General features: G+C 56.1%; 1 protein-coding gene across 2 annotated transcripts in view; it reads left to right on the top strand.

The window, feature by feature from the left end:
* The window catches only part of COL5A1 (collagen type V alpha 1 chain), a 207,906-nt gene that overhangs the window by 115,741 nt on the left and 70,540 nt on the right, over positions 1-21,625 (top strand). For both annotated transcript variants that reach the window (XM_055350981.2, XM_055350982.2), the window contains exons 15-26: positions 999-1,052; positions 1,422-1,475; positions 4,068-4,121; positions 5,546-5,599; positions 9,210-9,263; positions 10,936-10,980; positions 12,886-12,939; positions 13,659-13,703; positions 14,205-14,258; positions 14,515-14,559; positions 15,611-15,664; positions 19,969-20,013. In XM_055350981.2, coding sequence (XP_055206956.2) covers positions 999-1,052; positions 1,422-1,475; positions 4,068-4,121; positions 5,546-5,599; positions 9,210-9,263; positions 10,936-10,980; positions 12,886-12,939; positions 13,659-13,703; positions 14,205-14,258; positions 14,515-14,559; positions 15,611-15,664; positions 19,969-20,013 — 612 coding nt within the window. The remainder of the gene's footprint in view (positions 1-998; positions 1,053-1,421; positions 1,476-4,067; positions 4,122-5,545; positions 5,600-9,209; positions 9,264-10,935; positions 10,981-12,885; positions 12,940-13,658; positions 13,704-14,204; positions 14,259-14,514; positions 14,560-15,610; positions 15,665-19,968; positions 20,014-21,625) is intronic.

A 21,625-nucleotide genomic window follows, 5' to 3' on the forward strand; every position in this document is an offset into this window, starting at 1 on the left:
GGTGACTGTGCCTCGAAGTCACTTGAGGGAGTTCAGTGGGGTAGAGCTGACATCAGCGATCCTGGGAAACAGCCTCCAACTCCATCCTGAATGGAAAGGAGCTGGCAGGAATCAGAGGAGGAGGCCCCTCCTCACCCCTGCATTGGAGTTCCAGGCTCCCCCTGCAGAGAACACGCTATGAGCTGTCACCAGAGGAGTGGCTCCTTGGAGGGATGGGGTCCTGCTGCAGCCAGGGGCCTGGGGAAGTCCCTCGCACAGGCTGTGACTTTGCCTTCTGGAGCAGGGGCCTCCATTGATCTTTACAGCCCTGTTCCAGAGTTGAAGATAACTAAATGTGGGGCAGAGCACAGGATTTCCAGCCTCACCCGCCCCCGCCCTGTGGCCTCAACTTAGCTCTCATCTGGGGTCCTCGATGCATGAGAAACATACAGTGTGTGCCCAGGGAGACTTGGGCTGCCAGTGTCAGGCACAGGGGCTGGGTTCCGGGGTGTCCAGGGAGGAGTGTGGGTTTGCAGGCACACAGAGGAGTTCAGCACCACAGGGGCCCTCCTGGCTTTGCCACCTGCCACTGGGTCTGGGCTCGGTCCCCTCCACACAGGGCCTGACTCAGGGCTGGCCTCCCACATCTGGGGGATCTAGCCTTGAGGGGCCTGTAGCAGGTGCACACGCTGCTGGAAGCTTTGGGCTGTAATGGACCACGGTCAGGTTCACCCTGGAGAGAAACATCTCCAGGAGCTTTGTGGTGTTTGCGAGCCCCAACAACTAGAATTGTATTCCTGATTAGGAAGAGATCCAAACAACTGCATTTCCCCGCTCCTGGAAAGTCATCGTTCTTCCCCCTGGTTCTGTTCGAGGCAGATAGGTCGCGCTTTGTGTGCTGAGCACCGTGGCCGAAGCCCTGTCCCCTCCCCCTGCCCCCTCCCCTGCCACACCCAGCCCTTCCTGTGTTCCCGAGTCCCCACCTTGAGCAGACATTAACCCACACCATGTCTCCCTAGGGTCCCCCTGGGAGTGGAGGTTTGAAGGGCGAGCCGGGAGACGTGGGGCCTCAGGTATGTGGGATCCTTGCCTTCGCTGTCTGGTGGGCGCCTCCTGTTCTCTGGCGGCAGCAACGGCGAGCATGGAGGGACCCCAACTGCTGCATGTTTTCAAGGAAATTCGTGGGAATTGTCATTGCTTTACGCAGTGCTGAGGGTGGAGCACAATGAACTCTGACACCTGCGGCAGAAATGAGCCAGCTGTATTCTGTCCCTGGCCTTCAGTCTGGGCAGCAGATCCGTGTCCCGTCCCCGAAGTGCCCACATGTTTGTGGCTTGGACAGCCAGGCATGGGCAGGATCGATGAGCACGGGGACAAGGCTTTGCTCTTTCTCCTGAGAAAGGCGGACTCACCACTGACCCTTTGTCTCTTACCCCTGGCAGGGTCCTCGAGGTGTGCAAGGCCCGCCTGGTCCGGCTGGGAAGCCCGGAAGACGGGTGAGTGGTGCGAGTGTGTGTGGCTCACTGACAGCAGCTTGGGTGCTGGAGGAGCCCAAATCTGGGGTGCGGGCACCCCCAACAGCCAGCTGGGCCGCATGAAGCCAGGTGGCTCCCCTTCTTGTGATGGGTGCGTCCATCCCCAAGGCTGCCTCTGAGCCAGCTGCCTGGGAGGGGCGCTCTGTGTCCTGGGCGCAGACACAGCGGACCAGGCCTCTTCCCTGGGCACATTCATTTAGTTTAATAAACATTTCTAATTCAAGAAACTTCCCAGGCCGTTTGGGAGCAAATGTTAAGAAGACAAAACTATCAGCGGGCCTTATATATTTCGGGCAGCGTTGGGATTCCAGAAATGGCCTGATTCGGGGGCATGGGCGGGCCTTCCTGCACCTCACCTGCTGTCTTGCCTCCTGGAATTTTCTGTCTGGTGCATGGTTCTCCTGGATGGAACTGGTTTGTTTGCACATGACCCTGGCTTCTAAAAGAGGACACACGTTTCCCAAGTGCTGACCACCACCCAGACAGGCTGGGGCAGGCCCTGGGAGCCCAGATTGTGCTCTCGAAAGTGGACCTTTTCAACCAGCAGACCTTTCTGGTGAACGAGAGAAATTTCGGTGCAGGGTTGGATTTGTTTCAGTGTGGACCTCTTCCCAGTATGTTGTCTACCTAAGCTACCCTTGACTGCTATAGTCTGAGTCAACAAGGCAAAAATGGGTCCTTCCCTAGTGGTTCTGGATGCTCCTGACTTGGGGAGCAAGCTGTGGTTAGTGGGTAGAAATGACCCGATAAGCTGCAGTTTGGCAGGTCCGAGGGTCTATGCAGAGATCTGGGCATGAGACAGAGGCCTGGGCTGGATAATTCCAGGAGGATTAGCAGCTCTGGAATTGACTCTTGGTAGACAATTGGGCCATTTATTTGGATCTGATTCTGAAAAATGTTTTATTTCCTTAAGGTGTTTTTGTGTGTCTCCGTAAATCCTTCCCACCCAGTTTCACTAGAACTGGTTTCCTAGAGTGAGGTTAAAAACTGGAACAAGAGGAGCCTCGGGAAATGCTGTCTAACATGGCCAGCTGCAGAGTTGCATGGTGTCGGGGCCATGCATGTGCGTGTGTTTTAAGGCATTAAGTATGCCCAGAAGATCCGCTGCCGAAGAAAAGATGGTGGTGAGAGAGGGGCTTGGAGCTGAGGGGTCGACTCCAAAGTGGTCTGAGCAGCCTCTTCAATTCTTTGCTAGCATTTCCTGCAAGGAACACTCGCTTGTGGATTGTAGAAGCATCTGGGCGCTTTGTGGGGCTGAGTTGTGCTGTGAAATCCTGTGAAGTTTTCCGACAATTTTCCCTTGGTTTCTAAAAGCGTTTGGAAATCTAGAAGAGGCTCCCAATGGGCCCCTCCATTTGCCTGGCAGGGCGATGTCTTTTTGGGGAGCAACGGGAGCACCGACTGTCTCCTTGGGGTGTGTTTGGATTTCTCTCTTTTTGCTTCTCTGCTGTTCTCTGGTGCCACCTTGTCTGTCTCCAGTGCTTTGAGACCCAAAGCTGCCACCCTCCAGATCTTCTCTCTGCTTGGTGGTGGTTTGGGGGCAAGGGCCTCATATGAGGAGGAGCCCCTGGAAAATGGAAGTGCAGGGTGGCAGCCCTCTGTACTAGCTGGCTGGGGTGCCTCGTTGTGCAGGGTGGCAGCCCTCTGTACTCGCTGGCTGGGGTGCCTCATTGGCGTGGAGGTCTGGCTGAGTTTCATAGAGACCCTGTTCCCTTGCAGGGCTCTCCTGTGGTGAAGGTGGGGCCTGCACAGTGGGCCCCAGAAGGTCTAGGTCCCCTCTTCAGCCCCATGGCCAGTCAGTTGGGCACCTTGTCCTTGACTGTGTCCATAGCTGGCCGTCAGGAACGGGGCATCTGCTCACCGTGCAGATGCTGCCTCCCGTCGCTGTGTGGTCTGAGTGAGACTGGACCTCACTTGGGGCCTGGGCCTCTTCCTTAGCCAAGTGGACAAACCAGATGTGTCCTTTCTCTCCTTCCTCTGACCTCCAAATGGTGGAAAGGAGCTGTGCTGTCTGTGATGTCAGCGGCCTGCACTCGCCTGAGTCCTAAATTCACGGTCCCCTAGACTGACGCAGCTCCTCCAGCCTGGTCCCCTCTGCCACATTGTGGCGTCTTCTCGAAGCCCAGGGGCAGTGGCGTGATCCCCCTTTGACAGTCTGGGATGACGTGGTCCGGAAAGACCAGCCCCGTGTGTTCCATCCGTTGGTGTGAGGCGTGATCCCCCTTTGACAGTCTGGGATGACGTGGTCCGGAAAGACCAGCCCCGTGTGTTCCATCCGTTGGTGTGAGGCGTGATCCCCCTTTGACAGTCTGGGATGACGTGGTCCGGAAAGACCAGCCCCGTGTGTTCCATCCGTTGGTGTGAGGCACAGAACAGCCCCGCCCGGGCTCCTGGATCTGGGTCCTCACAGCAGCCCGGCCACTCGGGCTGTGACCTTGGGGGTGGACGCGGCTTCGGTGGAACGCTCAACTTGGTTTAACGGAAAACCGTGGCCCGGGGGTCTCAGTGAACCGGGGCTCTTTTGCATTGACGGTTTTGCCTCCTCTGTTCCAGGGTCGGGCTGGGAGTGACGGAGCCAGAGGAATGCCTGGACAAACTGGCCCCAAGGTAGGTCACCCACCACCCTCCTGGTGCCCTGGCATCACTGTCATCCCTGGGGTCATGTTGATGATGTAACCAAAATGCTGGTTATGTGATGACTACGATTATGATGACAGGTGGCTCCGTCACTGGCATTTGACGTGAAGATAGGGTTGGTGGGTGAATTTCACCAGCAAGCGTGACAGTTGCAGTTCATTTTCATAAGGGAGAAATTTGCTCCCTTCCAGCAGTGGCGAGCAGGGATGGGGGTGGGATCCCGACTATGAAAACCATCCGTGGCCGTGCAGGTGACGAGGCACATGTAGGGCAGAGGTGGGGCGTATGGCAAGTGCGGGGGCCAGGGGGTCTCGTCCAGTCGGGACTCCTGGGTGTTGTGGAGGTGAATAGATGTTGCCCGTGGCTAAAGGCAGGGCTGTGTGTGTGGCGTGAACGAGCCTGCACCAGGCATGCACCAGCTGTTGCTGTCGCCACTCATGCCTGCCTGCTGCTGTGCTCAGTGTATCCACCCCTCTGCCCCAGCACTGCTGTGAGCATTACCCCGGTCTTGGCTCACCCCTCCTCCTCACCTCTTGGAAGCATTTGTCCCAGGCCACGGGGGGCAGGGGACATACTGACCTTCCGTGAAGAGTGCACCTGGGGACAGCAGCTGTGATTTGGAGATTGGAGACCAGGCACCAAAAAAATGCCAGGGCTCAATTACACCTGTTCCCTCTTAACGGGCGTGGATGAGCTCTGAAGTGCATCCCGTCAGTCCCAAGCTAGTGAGGTGGCCTGGGGTGACAGGAGGAAACGCAGTCTTGTTGACTCTGTCTCAGAAGACCATGGTCTTCTTTCAACAACATGGCTGAAAGCCTAAAATGTCGCATCATCGACATCACCCCAGATGGTGTGCACACCCATGAGACAGGGCCCTGTTCCCGGGCTCCAGGGCATGCAGAAGAGGGGCCGGCCAGAGAGCCAGGATGCCTGAGGGTAGCCAGTGCTGGCCCGTCCACCAATGGGTATGCGTACCTCCTGAGCGCGGGCAGCCCCTCGGCACCGTGGATACAGCTGCGAGCGGACACACCGGGACGCTGCTCTCCTGGAGCCTCCCTGGGGTGGGGGAGATCAGCAGCAGACACTCACACACACGGGAAACTGGGGCAGTCGCTGAAATACCGCATGACTAAGGACCCGTCGGGGCCTGGGACTTGGGGACGAAAGTCATCTCCCCATTTGCAGCCCATGTTCATGTTTGCGGGGGAAGAGGCTGAGATTGTAGATGCAAAGTGGGGGCCTATGGGGAGAGGGCTGGCCTGTGGGGTTCAGGGTGCATAGATGCTGTGTGAAACACGGTCCAAGGCGGGGCGGCCATCACTTGGTGGACACCAAGGCGGGGTGTCCGCGTGTGCAGGGTGGCATCTGAGGCAGCCTTTCTGTCCTTTTTGCAGGGTGACCGGGGTTTCGACGGCCTGGCTGGGTTGCCAGGCGAGAAGGGCCACAGGGTGAGTATTTCCTCTGTAAGACACGGGCATGACAATGGGCAGCAGAGGTGTCTCTCGGGAGGCCCTTCTCCTTCCAGGCAGCCTCAGATTTCCTGTGGGGTCAGGTCTCCGCCATTCCAACTGTCACTATACAAACCTCACGGGAGTCAGCAATGGCAGTGAGCCCCAAGATGATGTCTTTGTTGATGGGTGGCCAGCCCAAAGGAACTGGAACTCTTATCTGCAGTTTGTGACAAGTGAGCCAGATGGGCCTACCCACCTGAGGCGCGTGAAGGGGGCAGGGAAGGAGCCCTTCCTTTTAGAGATCTGTTTAATGGAGTCGTTTAACATTTCAGGAAATCCAAGCAGCTGCCATTTCAGGGGCGGCCAAGGACACTTTGCAATATTAAAGTGGTGGTCCCAGGGGGGTGGGGACAATCTCAAGTGGCCATGTGGAGACCAGGTCACCAAAACATGCCAGGTGTCCCCCTGTTCCCTGTTAATGGGCGTGGATGAATTTGAAAGTGTGTCCCGTGAGTCCCGAGCTAGTGCAGTGACCTGGGGGTCTTCCTTGCTGTGCCGTTTCTATGTGGTTGTTGGAGAACACAGATGCAGCAGCTTTGGATAAACGGCAACAGCCAAGCCCCTCGAATCTTGAATCTGTCTCAATAGACTGTGGTCTTCTTTCAGTAACAACGTGATGGAAAGCCTACAATCTCCTGCCCTGTTGAGGAGGTGTGGTGGGGAAGGCTCGTCCTGGCCGCCCGCCCTGCTTTCTCAGCCCATTTGGGGGCCTGACATGAGGGCTCTTCACAGCTTGTGGGGTGTTCCTTCTCTGACCTGCTTTCTGTGAAGCAGATTTCTCTGATGGCTCCTTTATATTTTAGCACACTGAGGACATACAGGCACATGAGTATGTGAGTACACACCCCCCATGCACACATGCACACACACACCCACACACTCATACACACATGCACACACACCACACATGCACACACATGCATACACACCCCCACACTCATACACACATGCACACACCACACATACACACACATACACACCCACACACCCCCACACACATATGCACACATGCACACACACCCACATTCATACACACATGCACACACACCACACATGCACACATATGCATACACACCCCACACCCCCACACTCATACACACATGCACACACACCACACATGCACACACATAGACACCCACACCCCACACTCATACACACATGCACACACACCCATGCACACACGCACATACCCACACATCCTCACACTCATACATGCACACACACATACACGCCCACATGCCCCCACACTCAAACACACATGCACACACCACACATGCACACACATGCACACACACCCACACACCCCCACACTCATACACACATGCACACACCACACATGCACACACACACATACACACCCACACGCCCCCACACTCATACACACATGCACACACCACATGCACACACACACATACACCCCCACACACCCCCACACTCATACACACATGCACACACATACACGCCCACACACCCCCACACTCATACACACGTGCACACACACCACACATGCACACACACGCATACACACCCACACCCCCACACTCACACATGCACACACCACACATGCACACACACGCACACACACCCACACCCCCCACACTCATACACACGCACACACACACAACCCCACACTCATACACACATGCACACACACCACACATGCACACACGTATACACACCCCCACACACACCCACCACTCATACATGCACACACACCACACATGCACACACACGCATACACACCCCCACACCCCCACACTCACACATGCACGCACCACACATGCACACACACGCACACACACCCACACCCCCCACACTCATACACACACGCACACACACACAACCCCACACTCATACACACATGCACACACACCACACATGCACACACGTATACACACCCCCCCACACACCCCCCACTCATACACACATGCACACACCACACATGCACACACCCACACACCCTCACACTCATAGACACATGCACACACCACACATGCACACACATGCACACACACCCACACACCCCCACACTCATACACACATGCACACACACATGCACACACACATACACACCCACACGCCCCCACACTCATACACACATGCACACACCACACATGCACACACACATACACACCCTCACACTCATAGACACATGCACACACCACACATGCACACACATACACACCCACACCCCCCACACTCGTACTCATGCACACACACATGCACACACACCACACATGCACACCCCCCACACTCATACACACATGCACACACACACCCACACACCCATACACACATGCACACACACCACACATGCACACACCCCCCACACTCATACATGCACACCACCTACACATGCACACACATGCATACACCCCCACACACCCCCACATGCATACACACATGCACACAGGCATACACACATGCCCACCACCCACACATGCACACAGACGCATACATACCCACACACGCATACACACATGCACACACACACGTACACACATGCAGACACCCACACATGCATACACACCCCCACACACATACACACATGCATACCATCCCCATACACACATACACATGTGCACACCAGCCACACACGCATACACACGTGCACAGGCTCCACACATACCTATACTCACACCCACATGCACACATACATGCACACGTGCACACACCCCACACACCCACACGTGCATACTCATACCCCCACATGCATACATGCTACACACACACATACACACCCAGATACATGCACACACACATGCACCCACATGTACACACATACACACCTATACACACACATATGCACCCCCATCCCCCCACATGCACACAGGCATACACATGCACACACCCCACATACCCCCACACACTCCACCCACACACGTGCACTCGCATACACACATGCACTCACACAAACACACAGGCGCACCCACACATCCACCCACACCCCACCGCTCTGTTGATTGCTCCCGTAAGCATGCCCTGCGGCCCTCCATGATGCCTTGAGAAGGGGCTTGGCTGTTGCCATTTATCCAAAGCTGCTACATCTATGTTCTCCAACAACCACATGGAAACAGCACAGCCACGAAGGCTGTCCCTGACTCAGCTCCAGCCCTTTTGCACGACTGATGAGCACATATTGAGCACCCACTGCGTGTGAGCTCTGAGGCTGCAGGCAGGCGGCGCTCCCTGAGGGTATGAGCGTGAGGCTGCTTCACCTGGAGCACTTGGGCTGAGGATAGCTCAGACCTCGGCTCAGTGTCCTGAGGCTGCCCACATGTGTGGCCCTGCCTTGCCCTGCTGGGTGCTCAGTCCAGCACCCTCCTACCTTCAGGCCATCGTGGTGAGACTCAGGTGAGAGTCTGCAGCCTGCATTAGCCCGGCTGAGGCACACGTGCTCTCCTAAGGAAAATTCCCCCATTCTGGAAGGGTCTTTTGAGAGCTTGGGAATCTTACTGTCAGAATTAGAGAAAAACAAAGTGGGACCTTGGACAAGCCCTGCATGACCTGCTCAGGAGAGGCTGACGTTGACCCTTTCACTTCCTAGGGTGACCCTGGTCCTTCCGGCCCGCCAGGACCTCCGGGAGACGATGGAGAAAGGGTAGGTATTCTGCCATCCCTCCGACTGCTCCTGCCTGCCCTGCTCCTCAGTGATTTGGGCAGGAAAACCACAGAAGAGAGGCCCAGGTGTGGGATTGGCCTGCCGCATGTGGAGGGCCAGCTGGGAGAAGGCAGAGGGGGATTCCAGTGGGCAAAGGGATTGATCAGATGCCAAGAGGCTGCGGGGCATTGGAGAGACCCTGACTGCAACGTTTAGTTACTCCATCGGTCCTGCTGATGGATGGAGCTCGGGGCCAGCTCTCAGTTCTCACTGCAGGACACAGGTGCCCCGAACCCCACTGGGAGGAAAGGTGGCCAGAGAGTTTACTGAGCTCGGCGTCTCTGCTTATCTCGTCCAGATGAGGAGTTAGCTGGAGGCATGTGGGTGGCAGAAAGCTGAGATTTGGAGGAGCAGAAGAGGGTGGGGGGATTGGAAATAACCCTCTGTGGGCCTGGAGGTAGGGGAGCGAGTGGCTGTGGCCATGGGGCCAGAGCGCGGGAGGGAGCTGTTCTCCAGCATGGACACACAGGCCGGGGTCTGGTATCTGCCACGCCGTCTTCATGTATGGAGGCGAAGTGGGATCTCTGGGCCACAGCACAGTGGGACTGGGGAATGGGATGCACGAGGCTGTGGGTTTCCAAGCTCTTCCCTGCGGGCACCGCAGTCACTCAGATGCCTTCTTTGTATGTAAGAGGTGTTTAAGGGGAAAGCTTTAAGGAGCTCTGGAGGGTGAGAAAGAGGAGCAGCTCCAGGGGCATTTCTGTCTCACCAGCTTTCAGGCTGACATGGACGGGGCACCTGCTCCTGTCTGGGCCTCAGCACAGTCTGCTGTAAGATGAGGAAGGAGAGAGGGACCCTTCTAGATATCAGTGCTTCTTGATTGAGAGGACGTGTGTGTGTGTGTGTGCACGCATATGTGTGGCTGTGTGCATGTGTATGTGCAGGGAGTGCACGTACCTGTGTGCATGCATGCACGCATGGCTGTGTGCATGTGTGTGTATGTGGACAAGCATGTGTGTATGGCTGTGTATGCATGTGCATGCACAGGGTGTATGTGTGTGCACAAGCATGTGAGCATGGCTGTGTATGCACGTGCACACACAGGGTCTGTGTGTCCATGTGTGTGTGGGCATGTGCAGGCAGGCTGTGTGTGAGCATACATGCTTGCATGTGTGAGGCGGGCGGGAAGGTGCAGTGGTGCTTTGGCGAGGGACAGCGTTTGCAAACAGCCCGTGGGTTGAAGCAGTGAGCCAGGGAGGCATTCCCTTCTGCAGCCAGGAGGAAGCCTCTTGCTTTACTTTCCAGGCTGTTTAGGACCCTGGCAGGGACACCCCTGATGCCCTGTCCTGCCCCAGAGGCTGTCATTCAAGAAGGTCACCAAATCCTTTCAATTAGATGATCTTTCTGCCCAGCCTTTCCCTCTGGAGAGCTGTGGCACGTGAGCTCCTGAGCTGGCATCTCACAGCCTGCAGGCTTCACCTGCAGTGTCTGCACACCTAGCAGCTCGCTGGGAGCGAGGACATTCCAGGCCTTTCCGGCTGGTACCAGAGCTGGTAAACCTGGCGTATGTGAAGCAGCCCCAAGCCAGAGAACCCTTGTGCACCACTGAGGGGAAGCTCGTGTCCAGGCTAACAGCTCATTTCTCTAACCTTGCCTTTTTTCTCCTCTGCAGGGTGACGACGGAGAAGTTGGGCCCAGGGGGCTGCCTGGGGAGCCCGTAAGTCTGTGAGCTGAGTGGGACGGTGGGGGCTCAGTGTGGAGGAAGGCTTTGTCCAAAGCTCCTGCTGGAGCAGGATCTGGGATCAGCCAGGAGCTTAGAAGAGAGAGAGCTCGACCTGAGAACAGACGGACCTGGGCATCTCCCAGGGAAACCAAAGAGAGGAGGCACAGGCGAGGCTGGCTGGCAACTCCAGGAGGAAGTCTGAGCCTGCCTACAGGAGCAAGCCTGGCCCTCAAGGGTTGTTGTGGGGGTCTAGGGGCAGCGTGGTGGGGTCTGGGGGCATTGTGGGGAGTCAGGGGCAGTATGTGGGGTCCATGGGCGTTGTGGAGGGTCTGAGGGCATCGTGGTGGGGTCCGGGGTCAGTGTGGGGTGTCCGAGGGCATTGGGGGGGTCCAGGGGCATCATTGGGAGGGTCCGGGGTCAGCATGGGTGGGTACAAGGGCATTGTGGGGGTTCAGTGGCATCATAGGGGGTCCGAGGGCATTGTGGGGGGTCAGGGGAGAAGCATGGGAGGTCTGAGGTCATTATAGGGGGTCAGGGGGCGGCATGGGGGGTTCAAGTGCATTGTGGGGGATCTGAGTGCATTGTGAGGGGTCCCAGGGCAGCACAGTGGCATCCAGGGGCATTGTGGGGGGGGTCACACGCCTGAATCAGCCCGAGCCTGGGCCTGTTTCAATGGCCACCCTTCCAGAGGCAGATTCCTCCAGCAGACTCTGCCCCAGCCCTGGGCATGGGAAAGCTTTTCCCTAAGCAGACATATATTTAGGCCCAGACCAAATTTCCCGATGGATAGGACATTAATTACTATTCATTTACTGTTGCTTTAAAGCATCTCTTTTCTCGTAGCCAAGTCAGCCCGGCTGCGTGCGTCAGGTGGTGCTAATTGATGAGAAATATAGCAGGCACTGCATAGAGGAGGCAGGGGTCGGTGCCTGCAGACTCATTTGGGACTAAATTATACCCCAGATGTCTGATTAGCCTCTAAGGAGAATTCATCAACTCCACTCTCTCCTTAACACATGTCCAAGTAATACCTTCTGGGCTGTTAGCTTCCAAGAAACGTTGCTATAACTAGGTATTAAAATAACAAAGGAAACATTTAAGAGTCAGTAAGTGGGGGAAGGAGTTCTCTTCTACAGAATCTGAAAAGGGTCTGTCAAAATTAAGGGCACTTGAAGTCCACGTACCTGGGGTGAAGCCTCTGTAATTCCCCGTGGGTGGGGGGTGTGAGTGCCCTGTGGCAGGCAGTTCTCCCGGAATCTCACTCCACCTGTGGTAAAGGGGAGGTTCTGCACGAGCCTCGCTGACCGGGGAGGGCGTGCCAGCTCTTGGCCAGAGTAGCGTCCTGGAAAAGATCTGTACCCCACGCCTCCTTCTGCACATTCAGTCGTGGGGTTCCCACCAGGGACTAGTTTCGCCTGATGAGAGCATCAGCCTGCCCGCAGCCTCTGAACCTGTGATATCATAAAAACAGTCGTATGTCGCTGCGGAGGGGAATTCAGGAGCGAGCCGGTAATGAGGATAGGGCACAAGGGCTCCGTGCAGTGGAATGTTATAGCGTGGTGATTCTCTGGGGGAGCGTCTGTGCTCACCTGCCCCAGCAAGTGTCAGAGGAGCCAGTCAGCTTGAAAGCCCCCCTTTCCCTGAGGGTGCCCTGTGGTGTCCTCTCTGAGTTCTCACCAATTCCAGACACCTGCCCTTGGTTCCCAACACCAGGGTGGGGTGGACGGAGGCAGCGCAGCAGGCTGGGAGGGAGTCTGGGCCTCACTCCTGGGAGGCCAGGAGGCCTGAGTCACCAGCTGGGGTTCTGGGTGGAGTCAGGGCCAAGTGGGCATAGGGGACAGAGAGGAGGGCTGGAATTTCTGCCCGAGTTTAAATCCTATTTTCCCTTTCCTCTTACAGGGGCCACGTGGTCTGCTTGGGCCGAAGGGGCCCCCAGGTCCTCCCGGACCTCCCGTAAGTCCCATTACCACCTTGCTTGTCTGCCCCCATCTCGGCCTTTGAGACCCCGCCTCCCAGCCGGTGGCCACTTGGGCACAGGGGCAGCAAGTCCGTGCTGGCCCCTCTGACGCCTGCCTCCTGCCAGTGTGAGGCGTGAGCGGGACACTGATGTTCAGACGCTGTAGACACGGCCCCAGCAGGTGTGGCCTTGCAGGTGGAGGCCCAAGGCTGCCGGCCTCACGCCTCCGCTTCACCTTGGCTGCACTTCCTCCTGGCAGACAGCATGTGCTATTTCAGTTATAAGCAGCAACCCAGGATGTCACTTTTCTTCCCTGCTAGAAAGAACTTCCAGCAGCTTCTGTGAACATTCTGGAAGGAGGCTGAATCCCTTGATTCCAGTGGGGCTGTGTCCCGGTGGGCAGCTTCCCCAGGGCCAGGCCTGCCCCCTTCAGCCTTCCCAGCCCCGTGACCTGGTTTTCTAGAACCTGAGGCCTGCCCCGTGGAATGCTGGGGCCTGGCAGTTCAGTTAACCTTTAGCTGAGGGTTACTGGGGCTGATCAGTGGATCTCTGGGAAGGGATTTGGAGTCAGGTCCTTCCCTTCGCCAGAGAGCATCCCGTCCTCTGATTCGTCGTGGGATGGGCGTCTGAGCTGAGTTGAGTGGGATTTTCCTCTTGAGCACTGTGAGTTCTTTCGCATTCAGTTACATGTTTTTCTTCTTAAAATCGTACGCAGGGTGTCACGGGTATGGACGGCCAGCCGGGGCCAAAAGGAAATGTGGTAAGTCCCTGGGGTCCGGTGGCCTGGCTTCAGGGGCATTTTCCCTGGGCACACTCCTTGCCTGGCTAGGGAGGTCCATCGCTGTCCACATCAGCTGGGAACATGAAGGGCAGGTTGCAGACCCTCTGCTGTGGTGCCCACCCTCCAGTGGTGAGTGGCACCTGGAGACTTTAGCATGATGGGGTGACTTGGGAGTTTTCTGCCCAGTAAATCATTTCTGGTCAGTTCCTCTCACGTGTTCCTTCCTGGTCGGATGTCTGGGCATATTTACATAAACGAGTTAGTGCTCACTCCATCAGAGTCAACCTCCACAGCCTCAGAGGCGCTGAGTCCTGGGGCTGCTCTCTGTGGTGGGACCCGGCCGCCTCTCCCTTCCCCCTGGCATCAGGCAGTGGGGAGCAGTTTGAAAGGATGGGAGGCCAGTGAGGGGGCACACGACACCCAGGAAGAGGGTACGGTTCCCAGAGCCCCCTTCAGTGCCTTTGCTCTTGTCTCCTGTAGGGTCCCCAGGGAGAGCCTGGCCCCCCAGGACAGCAGGGTAATCCAGGCGCCCAGGTAAGTGAGCCTGAGAGAGGCAGCTCGCGGGGATCCGGCCGTGGGAGGCACACGTCTCCAGTCCCGAGCCCTGGGAGGAAGCGGGAAGCTCTGTCCCCTCCAAGTAGCAGCCCCTCCCCTTATCTGGAGGGAGACTAGGACCTGGGTTGGTGCCTGGATGAGGGAGACATCAATGAGAAGATGGACAGATGGCAGGGGAGGGTTCTGAGTCAATCAGCACCCTCACCTTCCCTTTCTGGCTCTTTCTCCCTCTTAGGGTCTTCCAGGCCCCCAGGGTGCAATTGGTCCTCCAGGAGAAAAGGTAGGTGGGCCTGGGCTGTGTTGCAGGCCACTGCCCGCCTGCAGGTGGATTCCCTGGCCCCACCCTGGGAGGACCCCTGGTATCCACCAGCTCTCAATGTATATCTTGGTGCTCCCAAGAGACGCCAAAGCTCAGAGTGCCAAGAACTGGGCCAGAAGCAGGAGGAGGATCTTGGATCCGTGTCTCATTGATTCATACGTTTATTCATTCATTCATTCTCTAGTATGTATAGGGGTTGCTGGATTTAGCAAGGAACAAAAATACAGGCCACACAGTTAAATTTGAACTGTTGTGTATCTGAAATTCAGATTTAACCGGGCATCTTGTTTTGTTGTTGTTTATTTTGGTTTAGTTTAGTTTTGCTAAATTTGGCAACCTGACTGTATCTCCAGAGCCTACTGTGTTCTAGGCCCTGGAACGAGAGCTGGAAGTGCTTGCCCTTCTAGAGCTTGTCGCTTAACCAGGCACAAGATAGTTCAGGTAGCTCAAAGTGCCTTGGTTGCGACCAGCAAAAACACCTCCAAGGGGGTGGTTCTGAGTGCATGAGAATCCCCGGGGGGCCTGAGAAACACAGAGGGCTGGGCTGCTGCCAGGCCTGGGACCTTCCAGGAGCTGCTGTTTATGGGATACTGAGGCTGTGGGCCTTACACTGCGGGATGCCCTGCCCCGCCCTGGGGTGTTGGTGTGAACAGACCCGGGAGGACAGGGTGGTGGGAGCGCTTGAAGAAGGCACAGCACTGTAAGAGCAGAGGAGGCCGGATGATGCCCCCCGGGCCCCAGCATGCAGCAGGTGGATGTGGAGAAGAATGGGGGCACTTGGTGGACTGATTCCGTTCCTACAGCAGAACCTGAAGGTGCTGAGAACAGTGGAGCCGCCTCCTGGGCGCTACCGTGGCTGCACGCCTCACAGCCAGGGACCCAGTGCCTCTGACCACACTTCTCAGCAAATGCTGTGTGGGCAGAAATGTTGAAAAGTAACCTTGGGGGCCTACGGAGAGGTCAGGTGAGCCTAGGGAGGGCATCTCCTCATGGAGTCTCTGGTTTGTTCTAGGGTCCCTTGGGGAAACCAGGCCTTCCAGGAATGCCCGGTGCTGACGGACCCCCGGTGAGTAGCCCTGCCCACCTCATCCCTCCATACTCTCCCCACCTCCACCCTGAGGATAGGGGCTGCGGGCCCAGGCTCTTTGGGGTTGTTGGATGGCATTGACTCATTCTGGCTCTGTTGATGAAGACCCGTTTGGTCTCCAGCTGGACTGCTCGGTCATTCTTAGGTTCTGGACACCCTTAACATCATGGGTTTTAATCAATGAGTGGTGATTGCGTGAGTAGGAATATTAGCTATTTATTAGGGTGTGCTGATTAATTACCGGAAGTCAGGCCTGCGTGCTGAGCTGTGAGGAGGGCTGGGCCGGGCTCTAGGCCATCGCTTGCGTCCCCAGGGTTGGAAGCAAAGAGGCAGGGTACGTGGTGTGTATTTTTAGTGTTCACACACTGAGAAGGGAGGTGGTGAGCAAACGCGTTTGCAATGTGTGCGCGCACAGCTGTGGAGCCAAATTAGATTCTGCCTGGAAATAGCGAGTTGGTGACAAATCCAATCTGTGGCTAAGCTGTGTGGAGGCGGGAGGTGTGAGGAAGTAGAACACACTCAGAATGCGTGCGTGTGTGCACACGTGCGTGTACATGAGTGTGAGCTGATTTGCACCCACACCCTCTGTAAGTGCCTGCTGTGGTTTTGGTTTTGATTATTCGGTTAATGCTGAGTCTGTTTCACAAATAAGATTAGCAGAATTAATTATTATGCAGTGTGCTTTATGGTTTTAATAACACTGTTAAAAACTAAAGAAGGAAGTTAAATATGTTGATGATTATCGGTGACTGCTCACCACGCAGCATCCCTCAGGCTGAGTCAGTCGGCCCAGTGACTCCCACATCACAAACTGCCCTTTCTTGGTCAGAAGAAGCAGAGTGGAGCCTTCTCATCCCCACGCGGGCAGCTGTGGGGCCCCGTGGTCACCTGGCCACATGGGAGTTTGCATACTGAGTGGTTCATCCTTTCCAATATGTTATTTGTGTCCTTTGATTTAAATTTATATTTCATTGCCCTTTCTAATGATCAGAACAGCACATCTTGTTACAGAAAATTAGGAAAATAAATAAAATTACAGTAAAATTATAGCCACCTTTGATCTCATCTTCTGATTTAGCCATTGACAGCGGGTGGACGTGTGTCCTTCCAGGCTATTTTTCTGTTCCCGTGCTGCTGGCTGTGGTGTCCATGGTGTATGGGCCGCAATCTGTGGGGACAGTGGCTGGGCCCAGAGCCCTGCGGGGAGGAAGGGGACCTGGGTGTGAAGCAGGCCACATGAGGAAGGGGGCCTGGGTGTGAAGTGGGCTGTACCCCTTTCCTTCTGCGGGGAGGAAGGGGGCCTGGGTGTGAAGGTGGCTGCACCCCTCTTTCCTTCTGCGGGGAGGAAGGGGGCCTGGGTGTGAAGGGGGCTGCACCCCACCTTCCTGACAAGATCATTCTCTCGGCCCTCAGCTGACCTAACTTGTTCTCCCTGGAATTCCCCTCCCCATGTTGAAACCTCCAAAGAATTGGGGTCCCTAAAGAGCCTGCAGTTTTCTTTTATATTCTTTGGGGGAAGGAAGGGCCTTTAAGATGTCCCTTCCCCAGCCCGAATTTAAACCTTAAAATGTAAGCGTAGGTGGACCCCATTCACATGAAGGTGCTTCGAGCAAAAGGAAGCAAAGGGTAGGCCCAAAGACAGCCCCAGCCATCTCGCACGAAAATCTGGGGGAAAGAAAAGATGTTTAAAAATTCCCCTTTACAAAGGCAGCACATCGAGGGTAAACCCTACAGAGAGAGTTTTCTTTTTTTCTTGTTTTGGTTTTGGTTTCAAAGAAAGGAAGATTGCCTTAAAATCCATCAAGAGATATGAGGCACTTCAGAGCAGACTCAGTGCCTAGAAATATGTTGTTGAATAATTCCTGATAGCACACGCTGGGGAAATGGCTAAGTGAATTATGGCTCAGTGGAATATATTCCTGGTATCACACGCTGGGGAAATGGTTAAGTGAATTATGGCTCAGTGGAATATTACAGAGCCAGTAAGAATTGAATTTAGACAAATACTCCATGACATGAGAAAAATGCTCACAGTGTAATATTAAATTAAAAATAGATCTACCATGCCAATGGCCCATGCATATATGCAGAGATGACAGATGATTCTATCATACAATTAGCCACAGCCACTCCGAGCGGTGAGGTGATGAAGGATTTTAATTCCTCTTCCAGTTGCCTAATTGTCTACGATGAACATACATTACTTTTTTAATCAGAAAATATCAAATACAAATAATGTAAGCTTTATTATTTTCCCATTACAGAAGCACTGCCCATTATAGAATATTGGGAAACACACACAAGTAGAAAGAAAGCGGAAAGCGGCCCTGCCCGGCTTTGCAGGAAAATCAGTCACGGTTATCTTGTTACGTTTCCTTTCTGCCTTTTCCTGTTCAAACATTTTTAGTAAGGGAGCTTTGTGCTTCCCCCCACTGCTTTACTCTCATTGTCTATCTGTAACTGAAAATATACCTAAAGGAATTTGGCCTGGATGGGAATGGAGGCCGCCATGATGCCGGCCGCTAACTCTGCTTGGTGCTCCCTGGGTGGGCGCAGTTCTGAGCCCCTTGCAAACGCTCTGTGCGTCTCCGCAGCGGCGCTGTGTGCAGATGTGCTGTTATCTTCAGCCTGGAACTGAGGAAATGACCGCGTGGAGAGGCCTGGGGGCTTCCTCGAGCAGCCGAGGCTGGGTCTGCCCGGTCCAGAGCCGGGCTCTCGGCCCCCCTGCAGATCCACCCACCAGGTGCTTCACAGAAAGGTGTCTGTGGCTGATAGAAACTGTAATAAAGGGCCACAAAGAACCCCTCCTGGCCACCCTGGACCAGGACACCCTCTCGTTGGCTCTGTTCAGGTCCAGCCCGGCCACTCTGAGGTGCTGGCGCCATGAGCCTTGTTTCTGGAAGGTGGTGTGGTGGCCAAGCACGTCCCCTCCCAGCTGGAGCAGCGGGTGGTGTCCCGCAGGTGCCTGGACTTCCTCAAAGCCTCCCTCAAGGGGAACTTTGCACCCTCCCACTCACTTGCTGCTAGGATAGGCTGTCTGCAAAGGCATCAAACCCAATTGGAAAGCTAATAAAAACTTAAAAGTCACACACAAACCATTTAATTGAGGCAACGAGACTTGGGTCTTCTTAATGCTACTGTGTCTAGAAAGAGTCTCAGATCAACGTTAGGCCACTCAAGGTAGAAGAGCATCTTGCCACCCTCTCGTGTTATACCTGAGGAAGCGGGAGGCCCAGAGAGGGCAAGTGACCTGCCCAAGCTCACACAGCAGGTTGAGTGCGTCCAGGAGTAGAACCCGCCCTGCCAGCCTTCTCATCACCCTGCCCAGCCTCTTTCCTGGAATCCTCGTTGGTGGAACTGCATTTCTGCACAGTGAACATTGATGATCTTTCTGCTTTTATCCTGGAAGTTTGGCTCACCGATCCTGAGCTCACAGGCATTAAACTGAGTGACCCGCCTGGGTTGGAAAGTCAGAGAAACCTGCATTCCTAGGAATGGAATTAGTACAGGCCCAGGCAGGCAGGAGACACAGGTCCTTCCTAGAGCCTCGGCTGGGTACCTGTCACATGGGGCATAGGTCCTCACCTTCGCTCAGCTCCCCTCCATCCCCGAGGCCAGGTGGAGACCCGAGGGTGTGGGTCTCAAACGAGGCAGCTGTTTGAAGACTCACGGATGTGCTGGGACCCCTCAGTCAAGTAACACGCCTTAGCCCTCCACCCCGCAACAACCTTGCTTTGCTTTTGGTTCCCCAACAATCAGAGATTCCAGGGTTTGCAGACAGCTCAGCAATTGCTAGTCCGGGAAGCAGGGATGCCAGGAACCTGGTCCCAGCTCATTATTGTGCAGATTCATCTTGTCAGGTGACCTGGGGAAGAGGCCCTTGTTGGCCCTGTCCCCACTCGTGGGTCACTGGTCAGTGGACCTGCACTGGAGGGCGGGGCTGGCTCTGGCCGGGTCAGGAGCCACCGTGCAGGTCACCTGTGCACTTGGGGGTTGCTGCACACTCCCCGCAAGTCTCTGGCCGTGGCCGGGGTTGGGCCAGGGTCAGGCTTATTGTTCCCATTTTGCAGATGGAGCAGCCGAGGTTCAGGGCCTGGCGGCTCGGGGAGGCCGGGCCGTGCTTGGCTGCCTGGCCAGCTGCCTTCGACTTCTGGTGCTCTCAGTTTTCCTGGGGAGGAAGGGAAATGGGCTCCATGATCATGGATGCTACCCAGGGAGGGGAAGCGAGGGAGGCTGCTTTCTGGAGTGGCACTGACTAATCAATGCTTCTTCTTTTGTGACAGGGACACCCTGGCAAAGAAGGCCCTCCAGGAGAGAAAGGAGGTCAGGTGGGTGCTCGCCACGCCCTCCTACCCTTCAGCATCCAGGTGGGGCGGGTCCAGGTGCTCTGGGCTCAGCCTCTGCTCAGGGACATCCAGCTTGGAAAGGAAGGAGCCGGGGACACTCAGCCCTTCCTCAGGTGTCTCCGCCAAGGGACCCAGCCTGGGGGGGACACAGGCCTTTTCCCCAAGAAGCGGGGCACCCCTCTCTGGGTCAGTGCCCCTCACCCCACCCTCCAGTTGCTGCCCATGACCAGATCGGGTGCCCATGACCAGATGGGGTGTGGGCAGCAGGGCAGTGTCTCAGTGTTCAGCCCTGGCCTTGACTCTGCACAAGCTGGGTGGCCTTTGAGTTTTGGGGAGAGGCTATTATGAATGGGGACAGACCTACCAGGTCATGCCGGTGCCAGGGATGGAGTCTTTCTATGGATGACTGTGTCCGACACTGTGAGCGGCTTGTGGTTCCTCCTGCGGGGCCTGCTGGGCTGCGAGGGTCCCATGCAGCACGTCCACCAGCGCCTTCTCCGCTGCGATTCATGACAAAGCTGCTGGGCTGCAAGCACCTCTGTGGGAAGAGCCTCCAGACGGGAGGAGTAGCCAGTGGGGACTGCTCTTGCTGTCCTGGTGTGTGCCAACCTTCGTTCACCCCAAGACTGCTTTTCTTGTGTGTTGAAACCGCACACCGAGCTCATGGTCGTCGGGAGCCTGGGGCTGAGGGCAGAGGCCCACCTGCTCCAGGGTTCCAGAGGCCCCAGTTGTCACAGGCTCTGGGATCGGGCCTGATTAACATTTATCTCCTGAAGCAGGGCCTGTGCAGGCAAGATGGGGTCTGGGGCCTGGTCCCAGCTCCCCTTGCCAAGGGTGTGGTAGGCCAGGACTGACCCTCCAGGGCAGCAGAGCTAGCGCCAGTCCTCACAGGGAGTTCCATTTCCAGTGCCAGGCCTGCTGGGCAGTGGCACTTCTCCAACGTGCTGCCTCTGAGACCCAGAGCAGTCTGAGATTCGCCACTTCTGCCCCGCTTCCTCTCCTGAAAGTTGCAGCAGCCGCTGGGGTGAACCCTCCCCTCGGCCCTTGGCTTCCGTTCACCATGGGAGACCCAGTTCCCGCTGCCTCCAGTGGGGAGTTTACCAGCCCTCCTCCCTGGGCACAGCCTCTCATCATCAGAGGTGGAGGCAGCACCTGGGGCCACCAGAGCTCGCACAGTGCCCGGAACTGGTGCTGACAGGTGGTTGGCACTTGGAGCCCACAGCACAGGCCGGCTGTTCTGAGAGCTGGCTTTTCAACTGGAACGAGAGGCATTCACTTACTCCCTGGGACTTCCTGAGTTCCTCTATGTGCCAGGCATCCTGTTAGCGATGGGATACAGCAGGGAGCAAGGCAGACCGGGCCCGGGCCTCAGAGCTGCAACCTTGCAGAGGAGGCCACCAAGCCCATCCTGCCTGGGAGCTCCAGCTGCTGCCGTGACACCATGTGGAAAGGGGGCTGGGAGGGAGGGGGTGGGAGCCGTTCGTCATGCTGGAGTCTTGGGCTGGGGGCATGGGGGCTGGATGCTCACCCCCATGAGCTCTAGATGAGCATCGGCGAGGCCCTTGGCTGCTGGAGGATGTCTCTTCCCTGTCTA

Source organism: Gorilla gorilla, chromosome 13 (genome assembly GCF_029281585.2).
Source record: "Gorilla gorilla gorilla isolate KB3781 chromosome 13, NHGRI_mGorGor1-v2.1_pri, whole genome shotgun sequence".
Lineage (NCBI taxonomy): Eukaryota > Metazoa > Chordata > Mammalia > Primates > Hominidae > Gorilla > Gorilla gorilla.